This window comes from Dendronephthya gigantea, unplaced genomic scaffold (genome assembly GCF_004324835.1).
Source record: "Dendronephthya gigantea isolate DGI-Jeju-01 unplaced genomic scaffold, DenGig_1.0 000019F, whole genome shotgun sequence".
NCBI lineage: Eukaryota > Metazoa > Cnidaria > Anthozoa > Malacalcyonacea > Nephtheidae > Dendronephthya > Dendronephthya gigantea.
The window spans coordinates 639,306-659,217 of NW_021163029.1; the positions used below are offsets into that span (position 1 = coordinate 639,306).

General features: G+C 39.1%; 1 protein-coding gene across 1 annotated transcript; it reads left to right on the forward strand.

The window, feature by feature from the left end:
- Window positions 1–17,875: 17,875 nt before the first annotated feature.
- On the forward strand, window positions 17,876–19,508 carry LOC114521109 (NLR family CARD domain-containing protein 3-like). Its single transcript, XM_028541525.1, has one exon. The coding sequence runs from the start codon at window positions 17,893–17,895 to the stop codon at window positions 19,261–19,263; it is 1,371 nt and encodes a 456-aa protein (XP_028397326.1). The 5' UTR covers window positions 17,876–17,892; the 3' UTR covers window positions 19,264–19,508.
- The last annotated feature ends 404 nt before the right edge of the window (window positions 19,509–19,912 follow it).

The following is a 19,912-nucleotide window of genomic DNA, read 5'->3' on the forward strand; positions in this document are numbered from 1 at the left end:
TAATGAAGTACAGCAACACAAAGATAACCCGAGGTCTATCTGGAAAATAATAAACCGTCTGGTACCATCAAAGAGCCAAGAGAGACAAATTTACACCAAAGATCACAAATCTATCGCAAACGAATTCAACCAATTTTTTTCATCAGTTGGTGAAAATGCTGCAAAGAAATCTATTCATCTAGCAGCTGCTAATAACATCGCTCTGCAGGAACCCTATGAAAAAGTTTATATACCGGAAAACGATCAATTTTCGTTTAGGGCGGTATCTTGTTATGAAGTTCGTCGAGTGGTGTTATCTTTACCTAACAATAAATCTCCCGGCCCAGATTTAATTAACCCAAAGATAATAAAAGACTGTCTTCCAGTCATTTTGGGTCCTCTTACGGATATTATTAACTGTTCTTTCCGAACTTCTACCTTTCCACTGGCATGGAAAAAGGCAGAGCTCATTCCTATACATAAAGAAGGTGATCATGAACTACCCTTTAATAACCGACCAGTGTCACTACTAGCAGTAGCGTCGAAAGTGTGTGAAAAATTAGCTCTTGAACAATTGAATTCCTACTTAATCAACTACAAGCGATTAACTCCCCACCAAAGTGGAAACAAAACACTCCATTCGACGGAAACATTAAATATTTTCACCACTGACTCAATCTTAGATGCCATGGACAAAAAGAAGCTTACAGCGCTAGTGTTGCTGGATCTCTCAAAGGCGTTCGATAGTATAAATCACCAGAGGCTACTCCAAAAATTATTCAATGTCGGAGCTTCTAATTCCACAATAAATTGGTTTAGAAGTTACCTAACTGACCGCTCTCAAGTCACTCGTATTGATTCTACAATATCGGAGCCACTATTATTAACTCATGGGGTACCTCAGGGGGCCATTTTATCGCCACTGCTCTTCTGTATATACTTAAACGATTTACCCGCTACATCCTACAATGGCAATCTGGAATCATATGTAGATGATACAAAGTTACTGTTATCGTTTCCTCTATCAGAAGTTGACAACGCTGTAAAAAACTTGGAACAAGATCTACATATGATTGCGACTTGGTGCTGCGAAAACAGTCTTCTGGTCAACCCAGACAAAACTAAATTTATGATTCTTGGAACAAGACAGTTGATAAGAGAGCTCGATGTTAATATCTCGGTTCCTTTCATGGGAAAGCTTTTAGAACCTGTTGATTGGGCGAAAGATCTAGGAATGTTGATGGACAAACACCTAAGTTATGACAAACATATCTCTAAAGTAGTATCATCTTGCCTCCACAAATTGTGCCAAATAAACCGAGTTAAAAACAACTTCGATAAGAGCACACTCACTATGATAATATCCTCGTTAGTGATCAATAAAATGTTATATTGTTCCACAGTGTGGTCAAATACAACAAATGCTAACATGAAGAAACTTCAATCGGTTCAAAATTTTGCAAGTAAAATAATCACAGGATCTAAGAAATATGATCATGTAACCCCATTACTTAAAGATCTGGAGTGGCTGACTGTCGACAAATTGCTCTATTTCCGTGATGCGGTTATGACTTATAAATGCATGAACACTTTAGCGCCAAAATACCTCTGTGATATGTTCGAGAAGAGAACTTCTATTCATAATAGGTCAACTAGGTATTGCAACTTAGTACAAATACCCCGGTTCAAAACAAGTACAGGTCAACGGTCATTTGCGTATAGAGGAGCTGTGATTTGGAACAACCTAGATAGTAAACTGAAGGAATGTACATCACTTAAGACTTTTAAAACTCATTTGAAAGATCATTTACTGTCATTTTAGCCTGTTATCGACATTGTAAATACTATTAGCTTTTTAACATTCTATTAAACATAGTTTAGTTTTAATTGTAAATTATCCAGTATAATATAATTATTTCTTAAATATTGTAAATAGGTTCTGAAAAACCCTTCTGGGAGAAACTATTAAAATTATCTATCTATCTATCTATTGACCCAGTGATCAATGACAGCAATGAATAAATCGTTGCCTGACCCAGGGAGCCCATCACAGCCCACGCTTAACATGCACATTATTTTATCTCCAGCATCATCATTGATCCATCCGCTAAAATCAGAAAAAACGCGTTTATCAAATGACTCATTAAAAATATGCGCGCGAAGTGCTCAGCAAAGTGCTTGATTATTCTGAATTTTTACTCGTTAATTTCGTAGCTACTTCTCCGCCGTCAATGCCCAAGTCAGATTTGTAGAAATAACAGTTTGTAGAAATAGAAGTTTCAGACTTGATTAGAAATAGAAGTTTCAGAGGTTATTTGGCAACGCGGCGCGATATTTCAAAGTTTTTCATTTTCCAAAAGATAAACTAAACTATCATTAGATTCTTGTAGATTACTTAACGATAATACGGTCAAAATGTATTATGGTTAAGCAATCTACAAGAATATTATGATATAGGGTAAAATGTTTGAAAAATCGCGCCAAATCGCGTTCTCCTCTGTGTAGGCCTTTTATGAAATAGTTTTACGAATTAAAAAATATATCGGGATTTGTTCACCCAGACAATCCCAAAAAAATCACAGTTTAGTTTAAGAGCAAATATAAAGTAAAGAATTATAACAGGTTGCAGCTCGGTTTCTCTCACACATTTATTGTTTACGAGTTCTCTCTCTCCTATAGGCCTATTTTGCCAACACGGTAAGTTGTATGCAATTACCATTCTGACCAGTGTCTATGCCACAATCGCCAATCAATTTTGTTCCGGTTAAAATTTAAAGTGTAACATTTGCAACGTGTGTTCATACGCTCACACGAAACTAGGGTACGAATCATTTACGACAAATCGCATAGACTATAGTGTAAATGGGCCTTAAGTCAACATCGTACCCAGGATAATTTCGATGTGTTATATAGGGCAGAGACAGCCCGCTGCGAAATTAACCTTAAGTGTGACACGTTTTTCGTCCTTTTGTGTCCATCTTTATTTTGTCCTGTAACTTGTGATTTGTTTGTTCCTATATAACACGATATGGTGTGGTGTGAAAGTTTGTTGTCAGCTTGTTTTGTTTTTCTATCTAACCAAAAATCAATCACCTACAGCGATGTTACGATCTTTAGTTTTCCGGCGATTGTCTGCGTACTGCTTGTTTTAACCTTTAAACTAAATGGTTTTCCGTGCAGGATTGCTTGATACTGCACGCGGGAAATTGCGATCGTCTTCCTATGACAAACAGAGCGAGCAAGCTGAAGAATTAGCTTGACAACGGTTGGAATTCAGCCTGCAACCTAATGCTTTGGGTCCGAGGCGCTAAATACTGCTTGTGCATGCATGGCAATAAGAAATGAACAGTTTTTTCAACTCTGCGTTCAGGTATTGTTGAGATGACGAAGTCTATTTAATTCAACACCTCAATTACGTCACAGCCCATATACGCAACGTAATTGTCTATTGTTTTACACAAATTAATTGCTTTATTTGGCTTGCGAATGTCGAAAAATTGAGCACGAGCTTTTAGAGCGGAAATGCAAAATGCACACAAATGGAAAATTGTTTGGCAACTTGTTGTTTCAAAAGAAGAAAAAACAGACGATGAAAAGACAAACAACACACACCAAAATGGAGGCTCATGCATGTGAGTTTTAGTTTGCGTAGTGCGCACAATCAATGGTAAGGGGAGTACGAGTTTCCTCATTGAACTCGCGTCTTTGTTGTAATTATTGTAATATGAAAATATTTTTTTAAACCCGAGTCAGGTTGATCCAATCATTATGGAATGGGGGGTGGGGATACTATTGTATCACTTCGCCGATTCATTCGCCGTAAAAGGCGTCGAAAACGTAGCTACATACGAAATCTGTTTTATAGAATAAAAAGGGCGTCAACGACAACGAAATACCGAGATTAGTGTCCATATTACCACGTAAAAGCCTTCAACGAAATAAAAACCGCACGTGAGAGGGGTGTTCGGTGTTGGTGGTTTAATTTCTGATTCAGTCATGAACTAAAACACCGCTGAACACCATTAAAATCATCACCCAAAATTTCACAACTCGGATGACATTGTGTCCGAAGGACCTTGATGAGGCAGCAATATCACCAGTGCGATAGGATTGTTTTGATTTCAATCCGATGTCCTGAGTGACTGGATGGAGGATCCTACCGAAAAACTGCAACAGGGGAAAAACAGTGCTTGACACCCTTAACACTATCACCAAACACCTAAAAAAAACCGACGATATTTTGACCGAGTAAGAGCATTTCATTAAGAAGCAGGTACATCGCCATAGGAAAATGGTTATTCTCATGTTGATAATGCATATGTATCATTTTATGAATCATTATTAAGATCGGCTTTCTCTGTGTAAGCAAACGAGCAAGTTGAAAAATTAACTTGACCACGGTTGGAATTCAGCCTGCAACCTAATGCTTTGGGTTCGAGGTGCTAATTACTGCTTGTGCATGCATTGCAATAGGAAATGAACAGTTTTTGCAACTCTGCGTTCAGGAGTTGTTGAGATGACGAAGTCTATTTAATTCAACACCTCAATTACGTCACAGACCTTATAGGCAACGTAATTGTCTATTGTTTTACACAAATTAATTGCTTTATTTCGCTTGCGAATGTAGAAAAATTGAGCACGAGCTTATTGAGCGGGAATGCACAATGGACACAAATGGAAAATTGTTTGGCAACTTGTTGTTTCAAAAGAAGAAAAAACTGAGGATGAAAAGACAAACAACAAAGACCGAAGTGGAAGCTCATGCATGTGAGTTTTTTGTTTACGTAGTGCGCACAATCAATGGTAAGGGGAGTACGATTTTCCTCATTGAACTCGCGTCTTTGTTATGTTGTAATATGAAAACGATTATTTAAACCCGAGTCAGGTTGATCCAATCAATGCTAATGGGTTTTTTTGTGCAATATTCTCTGCACATTTAGGGATGGTTGGGGGGATACTATTGTATTTCATCGCCGATTCATTCGCCGTAAAGGCGACGAAAACGTAGCTATTTACGAAATTTATTTTATAAAATATAAAGGGGGTCAACGACAACGAAATACCGTGATTAATGTCCATATTACCACGTAAAATCCTTCCATGGGATAAAAACCGCACGTGAGAGGTTTTTTTTGGTGGTTATTTAGTTTTTAGCTCGCCTGCACTTTAGTGCAAGAGAGCTATTGCTATAGTCTTGGCGTCCGCGTCCGCGTCCGCGTCCCCGTCCCCGTCCCCGTCCCCGTCCCCGTCCCCGTCCCCGTCCCCGTCCCCGTCCCCGTCCCGTCCCCGTCCCGTCCCCGTCCCCGTCCCGTCCCCGTCCCCGTCCCGTCCCGTCCCCGTCCCCGTCCCCGTCCCCGTCCCCGTCCCCGTCCCCGTCCCGTCCCCGTCCCCGTCCCCGTCCCCGTCCCGTCCCCGTCCCCGTCCCCGTCCCCGTCCCCGTCCCCGTCCCCGTCCCGTCCCCGTCCCCGTCCCCGTCCCCGTCCCGTCCCCGTCCCCGTCCCCGTCCCCGTCCCGTCCCCGTCCCCGTCCCGTCCCCGTCCCCGTCCCGTCCCCGTCCCCGTCCCCGTCCCCGTCCCCGTCCCCGTCCCCGTCCCCGTCCCCGTCCCCGTCCCCGTCCCCCGTCCCCGTCCCCGTCCCCGTCCCCGTCCCCGTCCCCGTCCCCGTCCCCGTCCCTCCCCGTCCCCGTCCCCGTCCCCGTCCCCGTCCCCGTCCCCGTCCCCGTCCCCGTCCCCGTCCCCGTCCCCGTCCCCGTCCCCGTCCCCGTCCCCGTCCCCGTCCCGTCCCCGTCCCCGTCCCCGTCCCCGTCCCCGTCCCCGTCCCCGTCCCGTCCCCGTCCCCGTCCCCGTCCCCGTCCCCGTCCCCGTCCCCGTCCCCGTCCCCGTCCCCGTCACTGTCCCCGTCCGCGTCCACACTACATGATAAGTAGAATGTTAAGATGCCACTTTTATTTTCCCATTATTTTCAACTTATCTACTTAAGGAGTCTATGTTGCAAAAGAACCATTTACCAGGGGGGAGTGAACATTATACAACAATAATGATAAGGTCAATGTTAACATGCTATATTTTTTCTATACTTTGGCTTTACATCAGAGGAATCATTATCAATATAAGTCATCAATATGCATTGTGACTATTTAGTGCCATTTGGTATGCATTTATACAATAATAAAGAGAGTTTTGCTCAAAATTATCAAATGATAAGGTGAATGTTAAGCTAATTAGCATAATGATAAGGTCAATGTTAAGATGCTATATTTTTTTTAAATATTATGGCTTTACATCAGAGGAATCATCATAAATATAAGTCATCGATATGCATTGTAACTATTCAGTGCCATTTGGTACACATTTATACAATAATAGAGAGAGCTTTGCTCAAAATTATCAAATGATAAGGCAAATGTTAAGCTTATTAGCATCATGATAAGGTCAATGTTAGAGTTATCCAGAGTTATCACGCTCATTACGATTTTCAGGGCTATTATGTAGCCCTGTTTTTTTTAGTTCAAAGTTGTAGCTGAATCATATTTAACGAAAGTATTTGTACAACCCTAAGCCAAATGAGAAACTTTCAAATATTTTCACCCGTATGCTACCATATGTTTGTATTGTACATGTACATATAAATTATGAGATTGTGTTGTGACATGCCGTATCAAAATTCAATCGCTTAATATAGAAATCATTCAGGGAGTGAATATATATAAAACATAGTCCAACGTTAAAGTTTAAAGAATATTGTCAGATAATTCGCAATTACAAGCTTTAGCACATAAGTATTTATAAGTAGAAAGCCGATTGGCTCGGAATGCAAAGGCAAATGGCAACGCATGCAGTGGCGTAACGCAACCCCTTGAGGCCCCCCGTCAATAGGCCACATGTGGCCCTCTTTTGGTCCACTAAAAAATAGGCTAAATTTTTGTCGATATATATTATAATGGCAATCTTCACTTGCATGTTTTGGCTACAGAAAAGCTATTTACATTGTTAAGATTATGCCTCTATGCGTCCTACGCGTAAACACAACGTCTAAATAAAAAATTAACTGGCAATTTCCCGTCCGAAAAACCATATACACTTTATGAACACGAAAATCGGCTCTTCCTTCTGGCATAAACAAAAGCGAAATGATTGATAACTTCGTCTTTTAATGTTTGAGTTATTTCTTCGTTCTCTATAGAAATCAAAGTTAGACCATCTAAGCGCTCTTGAGCCATAGAACTTCTTAAGTAGGATTTAATGATCTTCAGCTTTTAAAAGGACCTTTCTGCAGATGCTACTGTCACGGGAATTGTTAGGAATAACAATAACAATTTGCATAACTGGGGAAAGGAAGAAGCAATTCTGGCTTTGTAAATTATTTCAAGAATGCTTGACACCGAGGTAACGTCTTCCCCTTTTAGTTCGTTAAGAAATTAGAAAGAGAGTTCAAGAGACTACAAACCTTCAATTCAGCGGTATTAACCAAAAATATCAAATACTTCATTTTATCGGTTATATAGATTTGAATGTTTCTAATTGACATGCTGCGCGCCTACGCAGCATTGTTTTTCGCAAATGATGACATATCATTTATGAGAAACTCAGATAGAGGTAGCACCCTATCTAATTTTCTTAATTTAATTCCACAGAAATGTACTATCAATTTTTTATGCTCATTTTTGCCGGGGCCCCTAAAGCTCGGGGGCCCCCCGTCACTTGACACCCTGACACCCCCCCCCCACGTTACGCCACTGAACGCATGTGACATATATTTGCATATTATTTATGTAGATACACATGCAAATATATTATTAAAGCCAGTTAAATTGTAGACAGGGCCCTATAAGATTTATGTACATACCTTTTCGTTGTTTGATGCATAATCCTTTTTTGTGTAGGTATAAAAATCCAATCTTGTCTTTTTCATAAAGCTAGGCGCACACACGACGATTTTAGTCGGCCGATTCCTGTCTAGATTGTCTAGATGGATGTTTTCATCAAAATGTGGCGACTGGCAATCTATACTTAGGTGGTCAGATTAGACCAAGTAGACTCGCGTACACGCGCGAGGCGCGAGCGCCGCGAGAAGGAAAACATGTCTGGGCAAGGGCTGCCTATATGTCTAAACCTGAATGGACCAACTACCGTAAAATCGTTGTGTGTGCGCCCGGCTTAAAGCAGGGCCTTTTGCCAGGTCCGTTAACTTACCTGTTGATATCACGTGCGCGGATTGTGAGAAACGGAAGAAATATTGGTCACAAATAAAACTAATGTACAGTAATTCCGAGGCCAGTTTTGGCCAGTAATTCTGAGGTCAAAACTAATATCTGGGATTTTAGCCTTGTAGTTTCTAATAAAAAGATCGGTAATTTGTGCTTCATACAGATACCTTTCATACATTCCTTATTCTAGACAAACAGTGCAGGCGAGCGTTAGGTGGTTTCAGCACCTCTCTGGTTGGTTCAGTACTGACATGAAATAAAATACCGCTAAACGCCACTAAAATATTCACCCAAATTTGGAAACTTAAATGATATTGTGCCCGAAGGATTGTTTTGACTTCAATCCAGTGTCCTGGGCGACTGGGCTGGAGGATCCTACCGAAACATTACAACAGGGGTAGAACGGTTCTTGACACCCTTAACACTATCACCAAACAACTGAAAACACCGACGACATTTTGACTGAGAAAGGAACATTTCATTAAGAAGCAAGTGCATCGCTAGTGCAAAATGATTGTTTTGATGGTGATAATGTATAATTATATGAGTGAGGTTTTTGAATCAATATTGTGATCGTCTTACTTTGAGTAACGAACCGGGCAAGCTGAAAAATTAGCTTGACCATGCACGGTGGGAATCAAATTCTCGACAATACTGCTCCGGAGTCATTTTAACACTACTCCTGAGACTGCATGGCGAACACCAATTAGTCAAACAGAGGAAATAATGTATTTGTTCATATAATTTCACAGTTATTTTTAATCTTGAAGCACAAAACATCGCGACACACGGGGATTGACACTCATTTGCGATCAACGGCTAACATCAGGAAAAACCTTGTCTGAAGGATGGTGGCGGGAAACATTCGTTATTTCTGGTTGTTAAACCCCCTACCTCAACTTAACAACCAGCAACGAGTGAAGAACCACGTGATTTTCAGCTTCCGTCATTCTTAGCAGTTGAGCAACCACACCCATGGTGGACACCAATGAAATGATTGTTTTCAGGTTTATAAGTCAATATTGTGATCGTGCATGTTGCTCTGAGTATCTAGCCGGGCAAGCTGCACTCAAGCTGCTTCAATAGGAAATACGAATACCGCCCTAATTTCTATGACATTAATATACAAACATATTTTAAAACCTCATTTTAATTTTGTTTATTTATTTTGGGAAAGGTTTGAATCCTTAGTATTTTACGCGGTAAAAATGTGAACTGGTTTTGTAACATTGCTCCGGAGACGCTGATATGACGAAGTCATATCAGTCATACGAAGTCAGTCAATTCGATACCTGAAAGAATGTACTTCAGTATTCTTGAACGTTTGCATGGTGACATTACGTAAGTATTTACTAAATACTGCAAAGCTTTCGGATTTTTGACTGACTAATATACAATGTGCCAGAATTTTAACTTTTACCAGATTTGTAACAGTAAACTTCATTTTGTTTCGTTTAACCACGATTTAGAGAAAGAATGTAGTGACCTTTGGCAAGAGAACTGATTCCGTGGCAAAGCGCCGGATGTGCTTTCAAGAAAGTGACAAAAGTGACAAAAAGGATACACATATGTGATATATATTGCAAAATTTGGTTTCAAAATTCTGGCTATGCATGTAACTCTTTCAGTTTGTCCGAATTTTCGGCTGAACGTTGCTCGAATTTCTTAATTCTCGAATTCTCGAAATTTTGACGCGGCACGAGGTCGATGAAACCGTTGGCACGGGCCAGGAGTGCCAACATCCGTTATTTGTCATGGTTCAACCACTGTGAACGACGGACGGACAGAGATCGACATTTCTATCATTTTGGGAGCTTTAGCAATTGGCAGTGACTACGGGAACGACTATGACTGAGTAGAAGATTCGCCAGTCCCTCGTGTTGTTTGCAGTTACGCCATCAATGAAAACTCGTAGTCACATAATAGAAAGCTATCAGAAAGTCATCACTAAGTCATATGACCAGCTCGAATGGAAGGCGGCCAAACGTAGTTTCTGTGCGCGGCTGGAAAGTTGATCATTATGACAAAACACTCCCGTAATCCTAGCTCGTTCGCCTTGCCCCTGAATAAAGTCTAAACTAGATATAAATGGCAAATGAATTATTTAGCAGCTCAAGAAAGTCAAGCTGGGCAAGTATTTAGGGGTAGACGATGCTCTAAAGAATGACAACTGCAAACGTACTGAACTAAATGAGGCAAAGATTTACTGAATAAAGGTGCGAAAAGTTTGAGCGATACCCTTAAGAGTGACCGGCTGCAAACTTACTGAACTAGATGTGAGTAACGGCAACGTGGTGCTCTGAATTGACGACTGCAAACTTTCCAAATTCATGTTAAATGCGATGGTTTAGCAGCTGAAAATGCTAAATATTCGGCGATGGCTATCATTGTCAGTGCATGATCATTGGAGAATAAGTGTATGTGCTTTGTTATTTTTATAGCGCGACTTCCCAAGTCCACCAATTAGATTATTTTTAAATGAAAAATCTACCAATGCGATTGCGATTTTAAGCTGTAGTAATTACTTTAATTTGACTACCACTAGATCTATTGTAGTAATTAATTTAATCTGACTACCTCTAGATTAGCCACTGGCCTGAACATGTACGTCTTCCGTTGAGACAAAAGGATTTTAATTCATGACCAGTAAATAAATGACATTTCGAGTGGTTTATACACACTTCAAATTCAAGCCAGGAACAGTTAATGGAAATGGATGATTTTTGGCACTTCACTCGATGCAGGTAAATTCTATAAAAGTTTTTTTTAAAGTGTCTTAGTTTCGAGTGGTTTATACACAATTCAAGCCAGGAACAGTTGATGAAAAAATAAGTCAACTATTGGCCCTCCTGGCAGGAAACGTAAATTGTTTTTACAGGCAGGAATCATAATTGATTTACCCTCACCTATTCCCGGCATTACATTGACTACGCTTGCTTTTGTCAGCTACCCCTGTAGCTCAGTGGCAAGAGCATTGCACCGGCATCGCAAAAGCGTAGGTTCGATTCCTGGCGGAGGACCGATAGTTGATTAATTTTTTCATCAACTGTTCCTGGCTTTAATTTGAAGTGTGTATAATGTGTACTGCCCTGCTTCCAGATGCGAAATTTTAATTTTGGGGCTTTGTCCAACAGCATCTCAGTTATGCGCAGTGGCGAAGCATTTACGTATTATATAGATGATTTACATGCCGATTATACGCAATTACACATTATTTAATATATATTAAAATTATGATAAAAGTAATTTTTCAGGTTTTCATTAGCTACTGTTTTTATGACGTCACATTTAGATCTATTTCAGGTCAGGTTTAAAATCAAGCTTAGGTATTTTGGTGTAACATCATTGGTAGTCAAGATTAAAAATAATCGTAGATGGCGGACAGTTTATTGGCCATTTTTAGCCAAAAGATTTCATGAACAAAGCACGATATGACAAATTCAATATCCCCCACCCATCCCCCAACTTAAAAAATAAATTGGTCACAAGGGAGAAAAATATGAGTAATTATAATCTTAGAAATGGTGACATAAATCTTTCACTTCCTAAATTAAATACTGAATATTTGAAAAAGAGTTTTAGGTACATTGGGGCTGCCCTTACAAGGAGCCTTGTTAAAAAGCAAGTCATGCCAGCTTTTCAACAAGGAAAGATGCTCGTATATACGGCCATCAAGGATAACTTGCGCAATTCATTTAGACCCAACTTTGTATGCACTGGTACATAGCCGGTGGTCTAGTGGTAGAACACCTTCCTGTGATCAGAGTGGGTATATGTCCGCCCGGCTGTTATACATTAACGTTCGACTTTCGAGTTTAAAAACAGACGGCGCATGCGTGCTTCTATTTCATGTGATCCTAGATGCAGTGCATTGCATCCGGCATTTCTAATTATATTAGAAATTTAGAATTCCAATCACTAATCTTGGCTTGTTCGATAGATAAGGCGGGATATTCCTCCTTCGGCAAAACAGCAGTGCTAGAAAGACGACTTTAAACTTCGTTTACGTTGTTACAACCTCGTACCCAGGGTCTTTACTTGTTGTCTTTACTACTCGCTCAGATCACGTGACAACTTGAAAGGTAAGAGGCCGTAAGGGGAAACAGAAAGGTTCTTTGTTTGTTCAGAACTCCAAGGCGACATTTGGTTACAAACTGATTTGGTTGACGTGGAAATTATGGGATGAAACAAAATTTTCCAAGAATAATCTCATGAACATGGAAAGCTGTTTGAAATTGCTGCCAGAGAGCTGTTACAATAAGTTTGGTAAACTACTTATTGGTTTGTTTGTAGCCATTAGCACGGTTCTTATTGGATTCGCCTGGTATGTCGAGTCAATATCCAGTCTACAATGTGACATAAATAGCACTTTTTTAAAGAGAAATTACTTGGAAACACAGTCACATTGTCTTTCCAAATACAAACAAAAATTCCTTCCTTCGTGGTCCCTCTTCGTGCAGATTGGGATAATTTCAGGACTTGTGGTATTACTTAGTCTCTTCTACGGTTTTTTGGTGAGACGTAGAGTAAAAATCATAGCAAATAATCTCATCACAAAGACGAATGGCGGCGCAGAAGAAAGACAACCGCTGTCTGGAACTTCGCTATATGCACCGCCGCCAGTAGCCTACCAAAGTAGTAATCGTTCCTTTGTTTTCATTGCATACTTAATGCATTCGATAGGTCGTATGATACCACTGACGATATTCTCAGCGTTACTCCTAACCTCGTTTAATTTCCCTACCAACTTTGAATGTCCTTTGGGCAATAATAAAGCCACGACTAATACCCTTGAAAACGTTACTCGACCAACTAAGAATTCTTCATTTAGTGGACTGTACTTATCTACAGGGAACAAGAAATAAAGAGCTTTTTGCTGGCGTTACCGCGTTTTATTTTCTCATCGATGCAGTGATATTCGGGGAGCTTGTTTATCTGTTGTGGTCGGCATGGAAGGATTCTGTCTTCCGTACTGATCAAGAGTTATTAGCGTGTATATTTTACGAAAGCGCACAGAAACGATCCCACAGTTAAACCAAATGATTCGGACAAGCCAAAACAGACATGTATTTACTGAATGTGACGGCTTCAGACGGAAACGAAAACTCGAGGAGATTTATATAAATGTTCTAATTCAAGATGGGAGAGAAAGTACTTACAATTCCAGAAGAAAGTTTAAAGGTAGACATGAGATTTATGATATTCAATTGGAAAAATCCACTAATGCAAGAAGTCTCAATAGTACAGCTGAACTATTTCAAGCAACAAATGAGGATGAGAGCCATCCTAGAACTGTTCTTGCTGTTGGAAGACCTGGCATTGGGAAAACTCTACTGACAGAAAAAATATTTAATGAGTGGCAACAAGAAAAAATGATCGAATTCTGGCATGGAAAAATTGTACTATTGATTCGATTTCGCAATTTTAACAAGGGAGAAACCAGTCTTCGAGAAATATTAAGTCAGGCACATGGTTTAAATAGATCATTATCATTATGTCAATTCAACAACATGACCATTTGTGAATATATTCACCAGCAACCAAATAATACCATTCTTGTCTTTGATGGCTTAGATGAACTTCAAGTTGATGATGAGTGTTTAACTGATGAAAAGACAGTCAACAGCTCTGATGAGTTTGCCCACATTTATAAGATTGTTAAACAGCTAGTTAATGATGAACTATTACCTGGAGCCACTGTGTTAATCACATCTCGACCCACAGCAGAACATGTCTATCAAAATTTTTATTTTGATCGGGAAGTGGAGATATTGGGTTTTAATAAGGAACAAATAGAACAATATGTTGAATTTTTTTGTTATAATGACATGCAGAAAAGTTCAAAAATGTGGAACATAATCAAAGATTCCCCAGAACTACTAAGCTTCTGTTACATACCAGTCAATTCCTATATAGTGTGCTTGACATTAAATGAAAGTATTGATTTTGGTGAACAAGGGAAAGATAAAAGGAACAGCAATGTCCCCAAAACAATAACAGAAGTGTACAAAAGAGCAATAAGGATTTTGCTGTACAAGCACAATTCAAAATACAAGAATAAACAAGTTCCAAAAGATTATTTAACTGCAAAACTTCCAGAGAAACTTCAAAAGGATTTAAAAGAATTGAAAGAAATTGCAAAGGATGGAATGGAGAAAGACAAGTTGGTTTTTGAGTTTCAGAGCAGTGATAAACGTAAGGCTGACTTATCGGATTGTGGGGTACTCAATCAACTACATGATGAAAATCAGTTCATTTTTTCCTTTCTTCATCTCACCATTCAAGAGTTTTTAGCTGCACTACAGGTGGTTGATGATATTAAAAATGTCGAATCATTTTTGGAAGATCACATTAATGATCCCAAGTGGCATTTGGTAATCCAGTTTGTAGCTGGGTTACTTGGAGACAAAATGAGAGAGTTGAGGTATGCCTCATTTTTATCACAATTTGGGTATAGTGATGTAATTGTAGTCAGTTGAATTTGATGTAGTGATGTAATTGTAGCCAGCTAAAAGATATGGTCAGGGCCGTAGCTAGAAGCTTAATTGGGGGGGTGCATATTCATATATTCGTCTTATGCCCGAATGATTTCTTTTGTATGCTATTGTTCCTTTGGTATACAAACATGAATATATGAATATACACCCCCCCAATTAAGCGGTCTAGCTACGGCCCTGGATATGGTATTGTAATTAAATAGGTAATGCATATATTTGGAACCTTTGCCAAAAGGGACAAGTTCCTTAAATAGCATTGAAGTTCTTGGTGCAAACAAAACAGCATGTGCACACTCACCATCTAGCTCCAATGGTTATCTCTTGACTTAATCATAACATAAGATATAGCAGATTAAAAAGGAGAATTTTCTATTGTTTGTATTTAATCTGTGATTCGAATTCTTTTTTCCCATCAGGCCAACAGAGTGTGAAGACAGTGAAATAATGAAAAGTATATGCAGAAGGTAACACATCCCACATATTGATGATCAACTATAATTCTACACTAAACATTCTGAAAATTGTAAGCTTTTAAGTACATGTTTACCCCATGGCTATGGAATGAGCACAGTATAGGGAATACTGAAGTAGCACCACTCAAGTGAGAAATTTTTGTATCACGCATCTTATTACGCATGGCATTACCATTGGCGTCAATTAATTGAACGTTAATTGGGGTGGACCATATCCCTAGATTCTTTCATGCCAGGCTGATTTCTTTTGAAAGTTAAGTTGTTTTCAAAAGAAATTAGCCAGGCGTAGTGGAATGTATGAATATATGGCCCCCCTCAATTAGCGTTCGATTGACGCGAACAGAAATTAATTACCATATTTGCCAAATTGCAGCCAGTTAATTGCATTTTTCAGCCAATCAGGGGCTGTTTACATGAGCCCGGTTACCTGAGATTCAGGGAAGCGTGAGATGATTTTGAGGTATTGAAATGAGCAGATAACATGATCCTGGCATTCGTATAATCACCACAACAATAGCATGTGGTTGTTTGGTGTCATAAAGACTTATTTCAATACCTCAAAGTCCTCCCACGCTTCGTTGAATCTCGGGTAACCGGGCTCATGTAAACAGCTCCTCAGAACTTCGTGCTGGCTAACAGCCAGTGACTGATTAATTACAGCACTGGGTTGAATATAGTGGGCTTACTACTCTCTCGTTATACTGTACGTGACATCAGCAAGCATGCACTAAAACAGAATAGTAACCACAAAAAAGTAACCAGCTTTGGTTTGTCCCCCACCTGTGAAAATGGTATTGACTTAAAACGTTGGATGGTGTAACGAACTATGTATTTCAACAGCCTGATTGCAGCCTTCAAACACTCCAACGAGTGCCGCTATAGGTCATAAGTCATAACGAGTGATATAAAGTCGTGTCGCACGTTATAATAGGGAGTTTTAGCAGTTACTACGAGTACGAGTACGACTACGAGATTCGTCACTCTTGCGCGTTGTTTGCTTACGCCATCAGCCAAAACTCGTAGTCGTTGGGCTTTGGAGTACGAAATTTATCAAAAAACTCGTACTCAAAAGCTCGGCGACTACGAGTTTTGGCTGATGGCGTAAGCAAACAACGCGCAAGAATAACGAATCTCGTACTCGAAGTTGTACTCGTAGTCACTGCTAAAGCTCCCTAATGTCGCACCAATGGCGAAGTCCGCGAAGAGCTAAGGAGCCTCAGCTATTTCATGTCATTGGAGAGGTTAAGATACCCGTACCATTAGAGAGGTTAATGTGCACGTACCCGTACTAAATTGTAAATTAAGAAATTCAAAATATTTCGACGTAAGAAAACCGATCAAAACTCTCCCTTTTGATTGTGTGTCATATTGTTAACATTTTGACAAGCATCTGTGCATCATTTATTTCGTAAAATCATAGGCAGCTCGGTCAATGCGGGCACGTATACTATCTTATGTATATAATTATCCTAAGGCTGGCAACTCTCTCACAAAAAATACAATGCATACATTAATACGATCGCTTGAAATACAAAAATTACGCTAGTTTCTTGAAAAAAAACAACTAGATACTAAATTTATCTGTCATTTTTAGACTTGAAAACAATATGAAAGTGCTTAAATTATAACAGAAGGGATTGGGTTATACTAGTTTTCTAAAGCTATGTTTTGATGGTAATTTTGAGTTTTTTTCCTGCGCATTAGGCTTTAAAAAAGCGGAACTTTTAAGGTGGCTCCCTATTTAGGAATATTGAAAACTCGTGATTTAGATTTAAAATTTTAGCATGAGATTTCTCGCTAAAGGAAGAGAAATTTCCCAGATGTAGTAGGCAACATTTTAACAGTCAGAAATCATCCATAAATATGACGCCACCGCTTTTGTCATGGTAACAATGGCGATTCAATATGGCCGGCATTTTACATATTTACACATTTTACTCAAAAACAGTTTGGTTACCCCCATTTTTTATCTTATAAAACGTTTTTTCACAAAAAAATGGAAAATGTGAAATAATGGCCAGAATTTTTCTACACTTTTCGGGCCAATCATATTGCGCGTCGTATTTAAAAAAAAATTACGAATACCGGCACCCTTGGCATCCAGCATCGAGACAAGAAATTTTGGCAGCAAATGCTTTAAAAATTGCCTATATTTTCGCACTTATCTACACTATTCGAACAAAATTTTTTCATGAGAATTGAGGGAAACTATCATTGTTTTGTTTTTAAACATTTTTTTAGTGTTCATCAGCGTTTGTGCGTTTTTTGTGCATTTTTTCAATTGTTTACATCGTATACTTCGTCAGAGCTCGTAGAGTTGCCTACCTTATATAATATATATAGTATATGAACATGCATACATAATTTTCGCATGCTTCCTGGGCTGCCTATGCTCTTTTTGATACAATGGCCAACACTTTCTCGTAATCTAAGTATCCGAAACCGAGTTAAAGCACTAGAAAAGTACTTTCTGTGTGTTTTACTACCAGGACTTGAGGTAAATTTGCACAACTCAGTATAAAACTCTGAAAAACGTCACGAACATCGCGCTAATTGCTGGCATTGGCGGCATAGTATAGCTATATGTATTTCATTTGTTCTTAACAATATGAACTATTTTTTCAAAATATCTTTATCTAGGTTTCAAGACTGGATGCCAAAGCTTCGACGTATTGACTCTGTTGATAAAGGTTTACTTGTGATAAAATGTGTTTGGGAAATGCAAGAAGGTCACGTCATGGAGCTAATTTCGTCCTTTGCTTGCGAAGATGACGATGAAGAATTTTCTTTGCGTGGATTAGATATTGCACCAGCAGAATCTACTGCTTTGTTCAATTTTCTTAGTCACATCAGGAATTTAAAGAAGCTTCAAATCTACAAATGTTCAATGACGAACATTGCTATTCGTGGATTGGGTGAGTTTTTGAGAAACGATAGCCATACTCTGAAGGTTAACAACTGCAAACTTAATGAACTAAGTGTTGGTTACAATAGTCTTACAGCTGAAGGTGCTAAATGTTTAAGTGATGCCCTGAAGAGCAACAATTGCAAACTCACTAAACTAGACGTAAGAGGAAATGATTTAAAGGCTGATGGTGCTAAATATTTGAGTGATGCTCTGAAGAGTGACAACTGCAAACTTACTGAACTAGATATAAGAGGCAATGCTTTAACAATTAAAGGCGCGGAATATTTAAGTGATGCTCTGAAGAGTAACAATTGCAAACTTTCTAAATTGAATTTAAGAGACAATGATATAGAAGATGATGGTGCTAAATATTTAAGCGATGCTCTGACAAGCGACCAATGCAAACTAATTGAACTAGATGTAAGAGGCAATACTTTAACAAATAAGGGTGCTGAATACTTAAGTGATGCTCTGAAGAGTGTTAATTGCAAACTTACTGAATTGGATGTAAGTGGCAATTGTTTAACTGCCGAAAGTGCTAAATATATAAGCGATGCTCTGGAGAGTGAGAACAGCAAACTAACTAAACTAGATGTAAGTGACAATTGTCTAAAAGCTGAAGGTGCGAGATTTTTAAGTAATGCTCTGGTGAATGCCAACTGCATAATCACTAAACTAAATATAAAAGGCAATGGTTTAACAGCTCAAGGTGGTAAATATTTAAGCGATGCTCTGAAGAGTGACAACTGCAAACTTACTGAACTAAATGTGAGAGCGAATGATTTAATGGCTGAAGGTGCGAAAAGTTTGAGTGATGCCCTAAAGAGTAAAAACTGCAAACTTACTGAACTAGATATCAGTAACAACGATCTAACAGCTGATGGTGCTCAATATTTAAGTGGTGCTCTGAAAAGTGACAACTGCAAGCTTACTGTACTCTATGTTAGTCGCAATAGTTTAAAAGCTAAAGGTGCCCAATATTTAAGTAATGCTTTGAAGCTTCACAGCTGTAAACTTATTGAGCTATATATAAGTCACAATGGCTTAACAGCCGAAGGTGCGCTATATTTAGGTGATGCTCTAAAGAGTGACAACTGCAAACTTGCCCAACTTCATGTAAAATCCAATGGTTTAACAGCTAAAGATGCCGATTATTTGAGTGATGCTATCAAGAATAAAAACTGCGAACTAATTTTATAAGCTACAGGGTGTCTCAAAATATAAGAAACTGGATATCTGTAGCCTTGTTATCGCTTCGAAAGAAAATGGTACAGTACATGTATGTGCGACAAGCATGGGATGTTGGCAAAAATTGTACAGTATATGTATGTGCGGCAGGCATGGGCTGTTGGCAGGTGACTTTGCACGTCGATGCACTTAATCCCCACATGCTTCATGGAACACGGAAAAACTTTTTTCTAGTTTGGTGATTGAAGACGAAACATCATTTGCCATGAACGGTTGAGTGAACACGTAGAATTTACGACAGTTTAATACCTTGCATGTTTTTAAAGTCTGCATGGTTTTCATTAATAACCGACAGTCGGCAATGCACTAATTCAAGCATGGTGAATACATATGCCTGAGTTGAATTAATATGGTGCTAAATTATAAGGTAATGGTGTTTGAGATGTAAACTGTAATATTTGTATTGTAAATGTTATTAATATTTTGCAAAAAACGTTTACTATTTTATGTTCCACTAACTTCATTGCGTGGGCAATATTAAAACGTTTCTCGAGTAAAATAAGGCGCAGGCTATCCCAGATCCTGGAACAATGATTGATATGCATGTGGCTATAATTGTGCCTATAATTATATTGGGATGGAGAGGGAAGGGTCAGTAATT

Excerpts from the sequence above, each read along its gene's own strand:
- LOC114521109 (XM_028541525.1), top strand. The coding sequence starts at position 17,893 with ATGGAGCTAATTTCGTCCTTTGCTTGCGAAGATGACGATGAAGAATTT.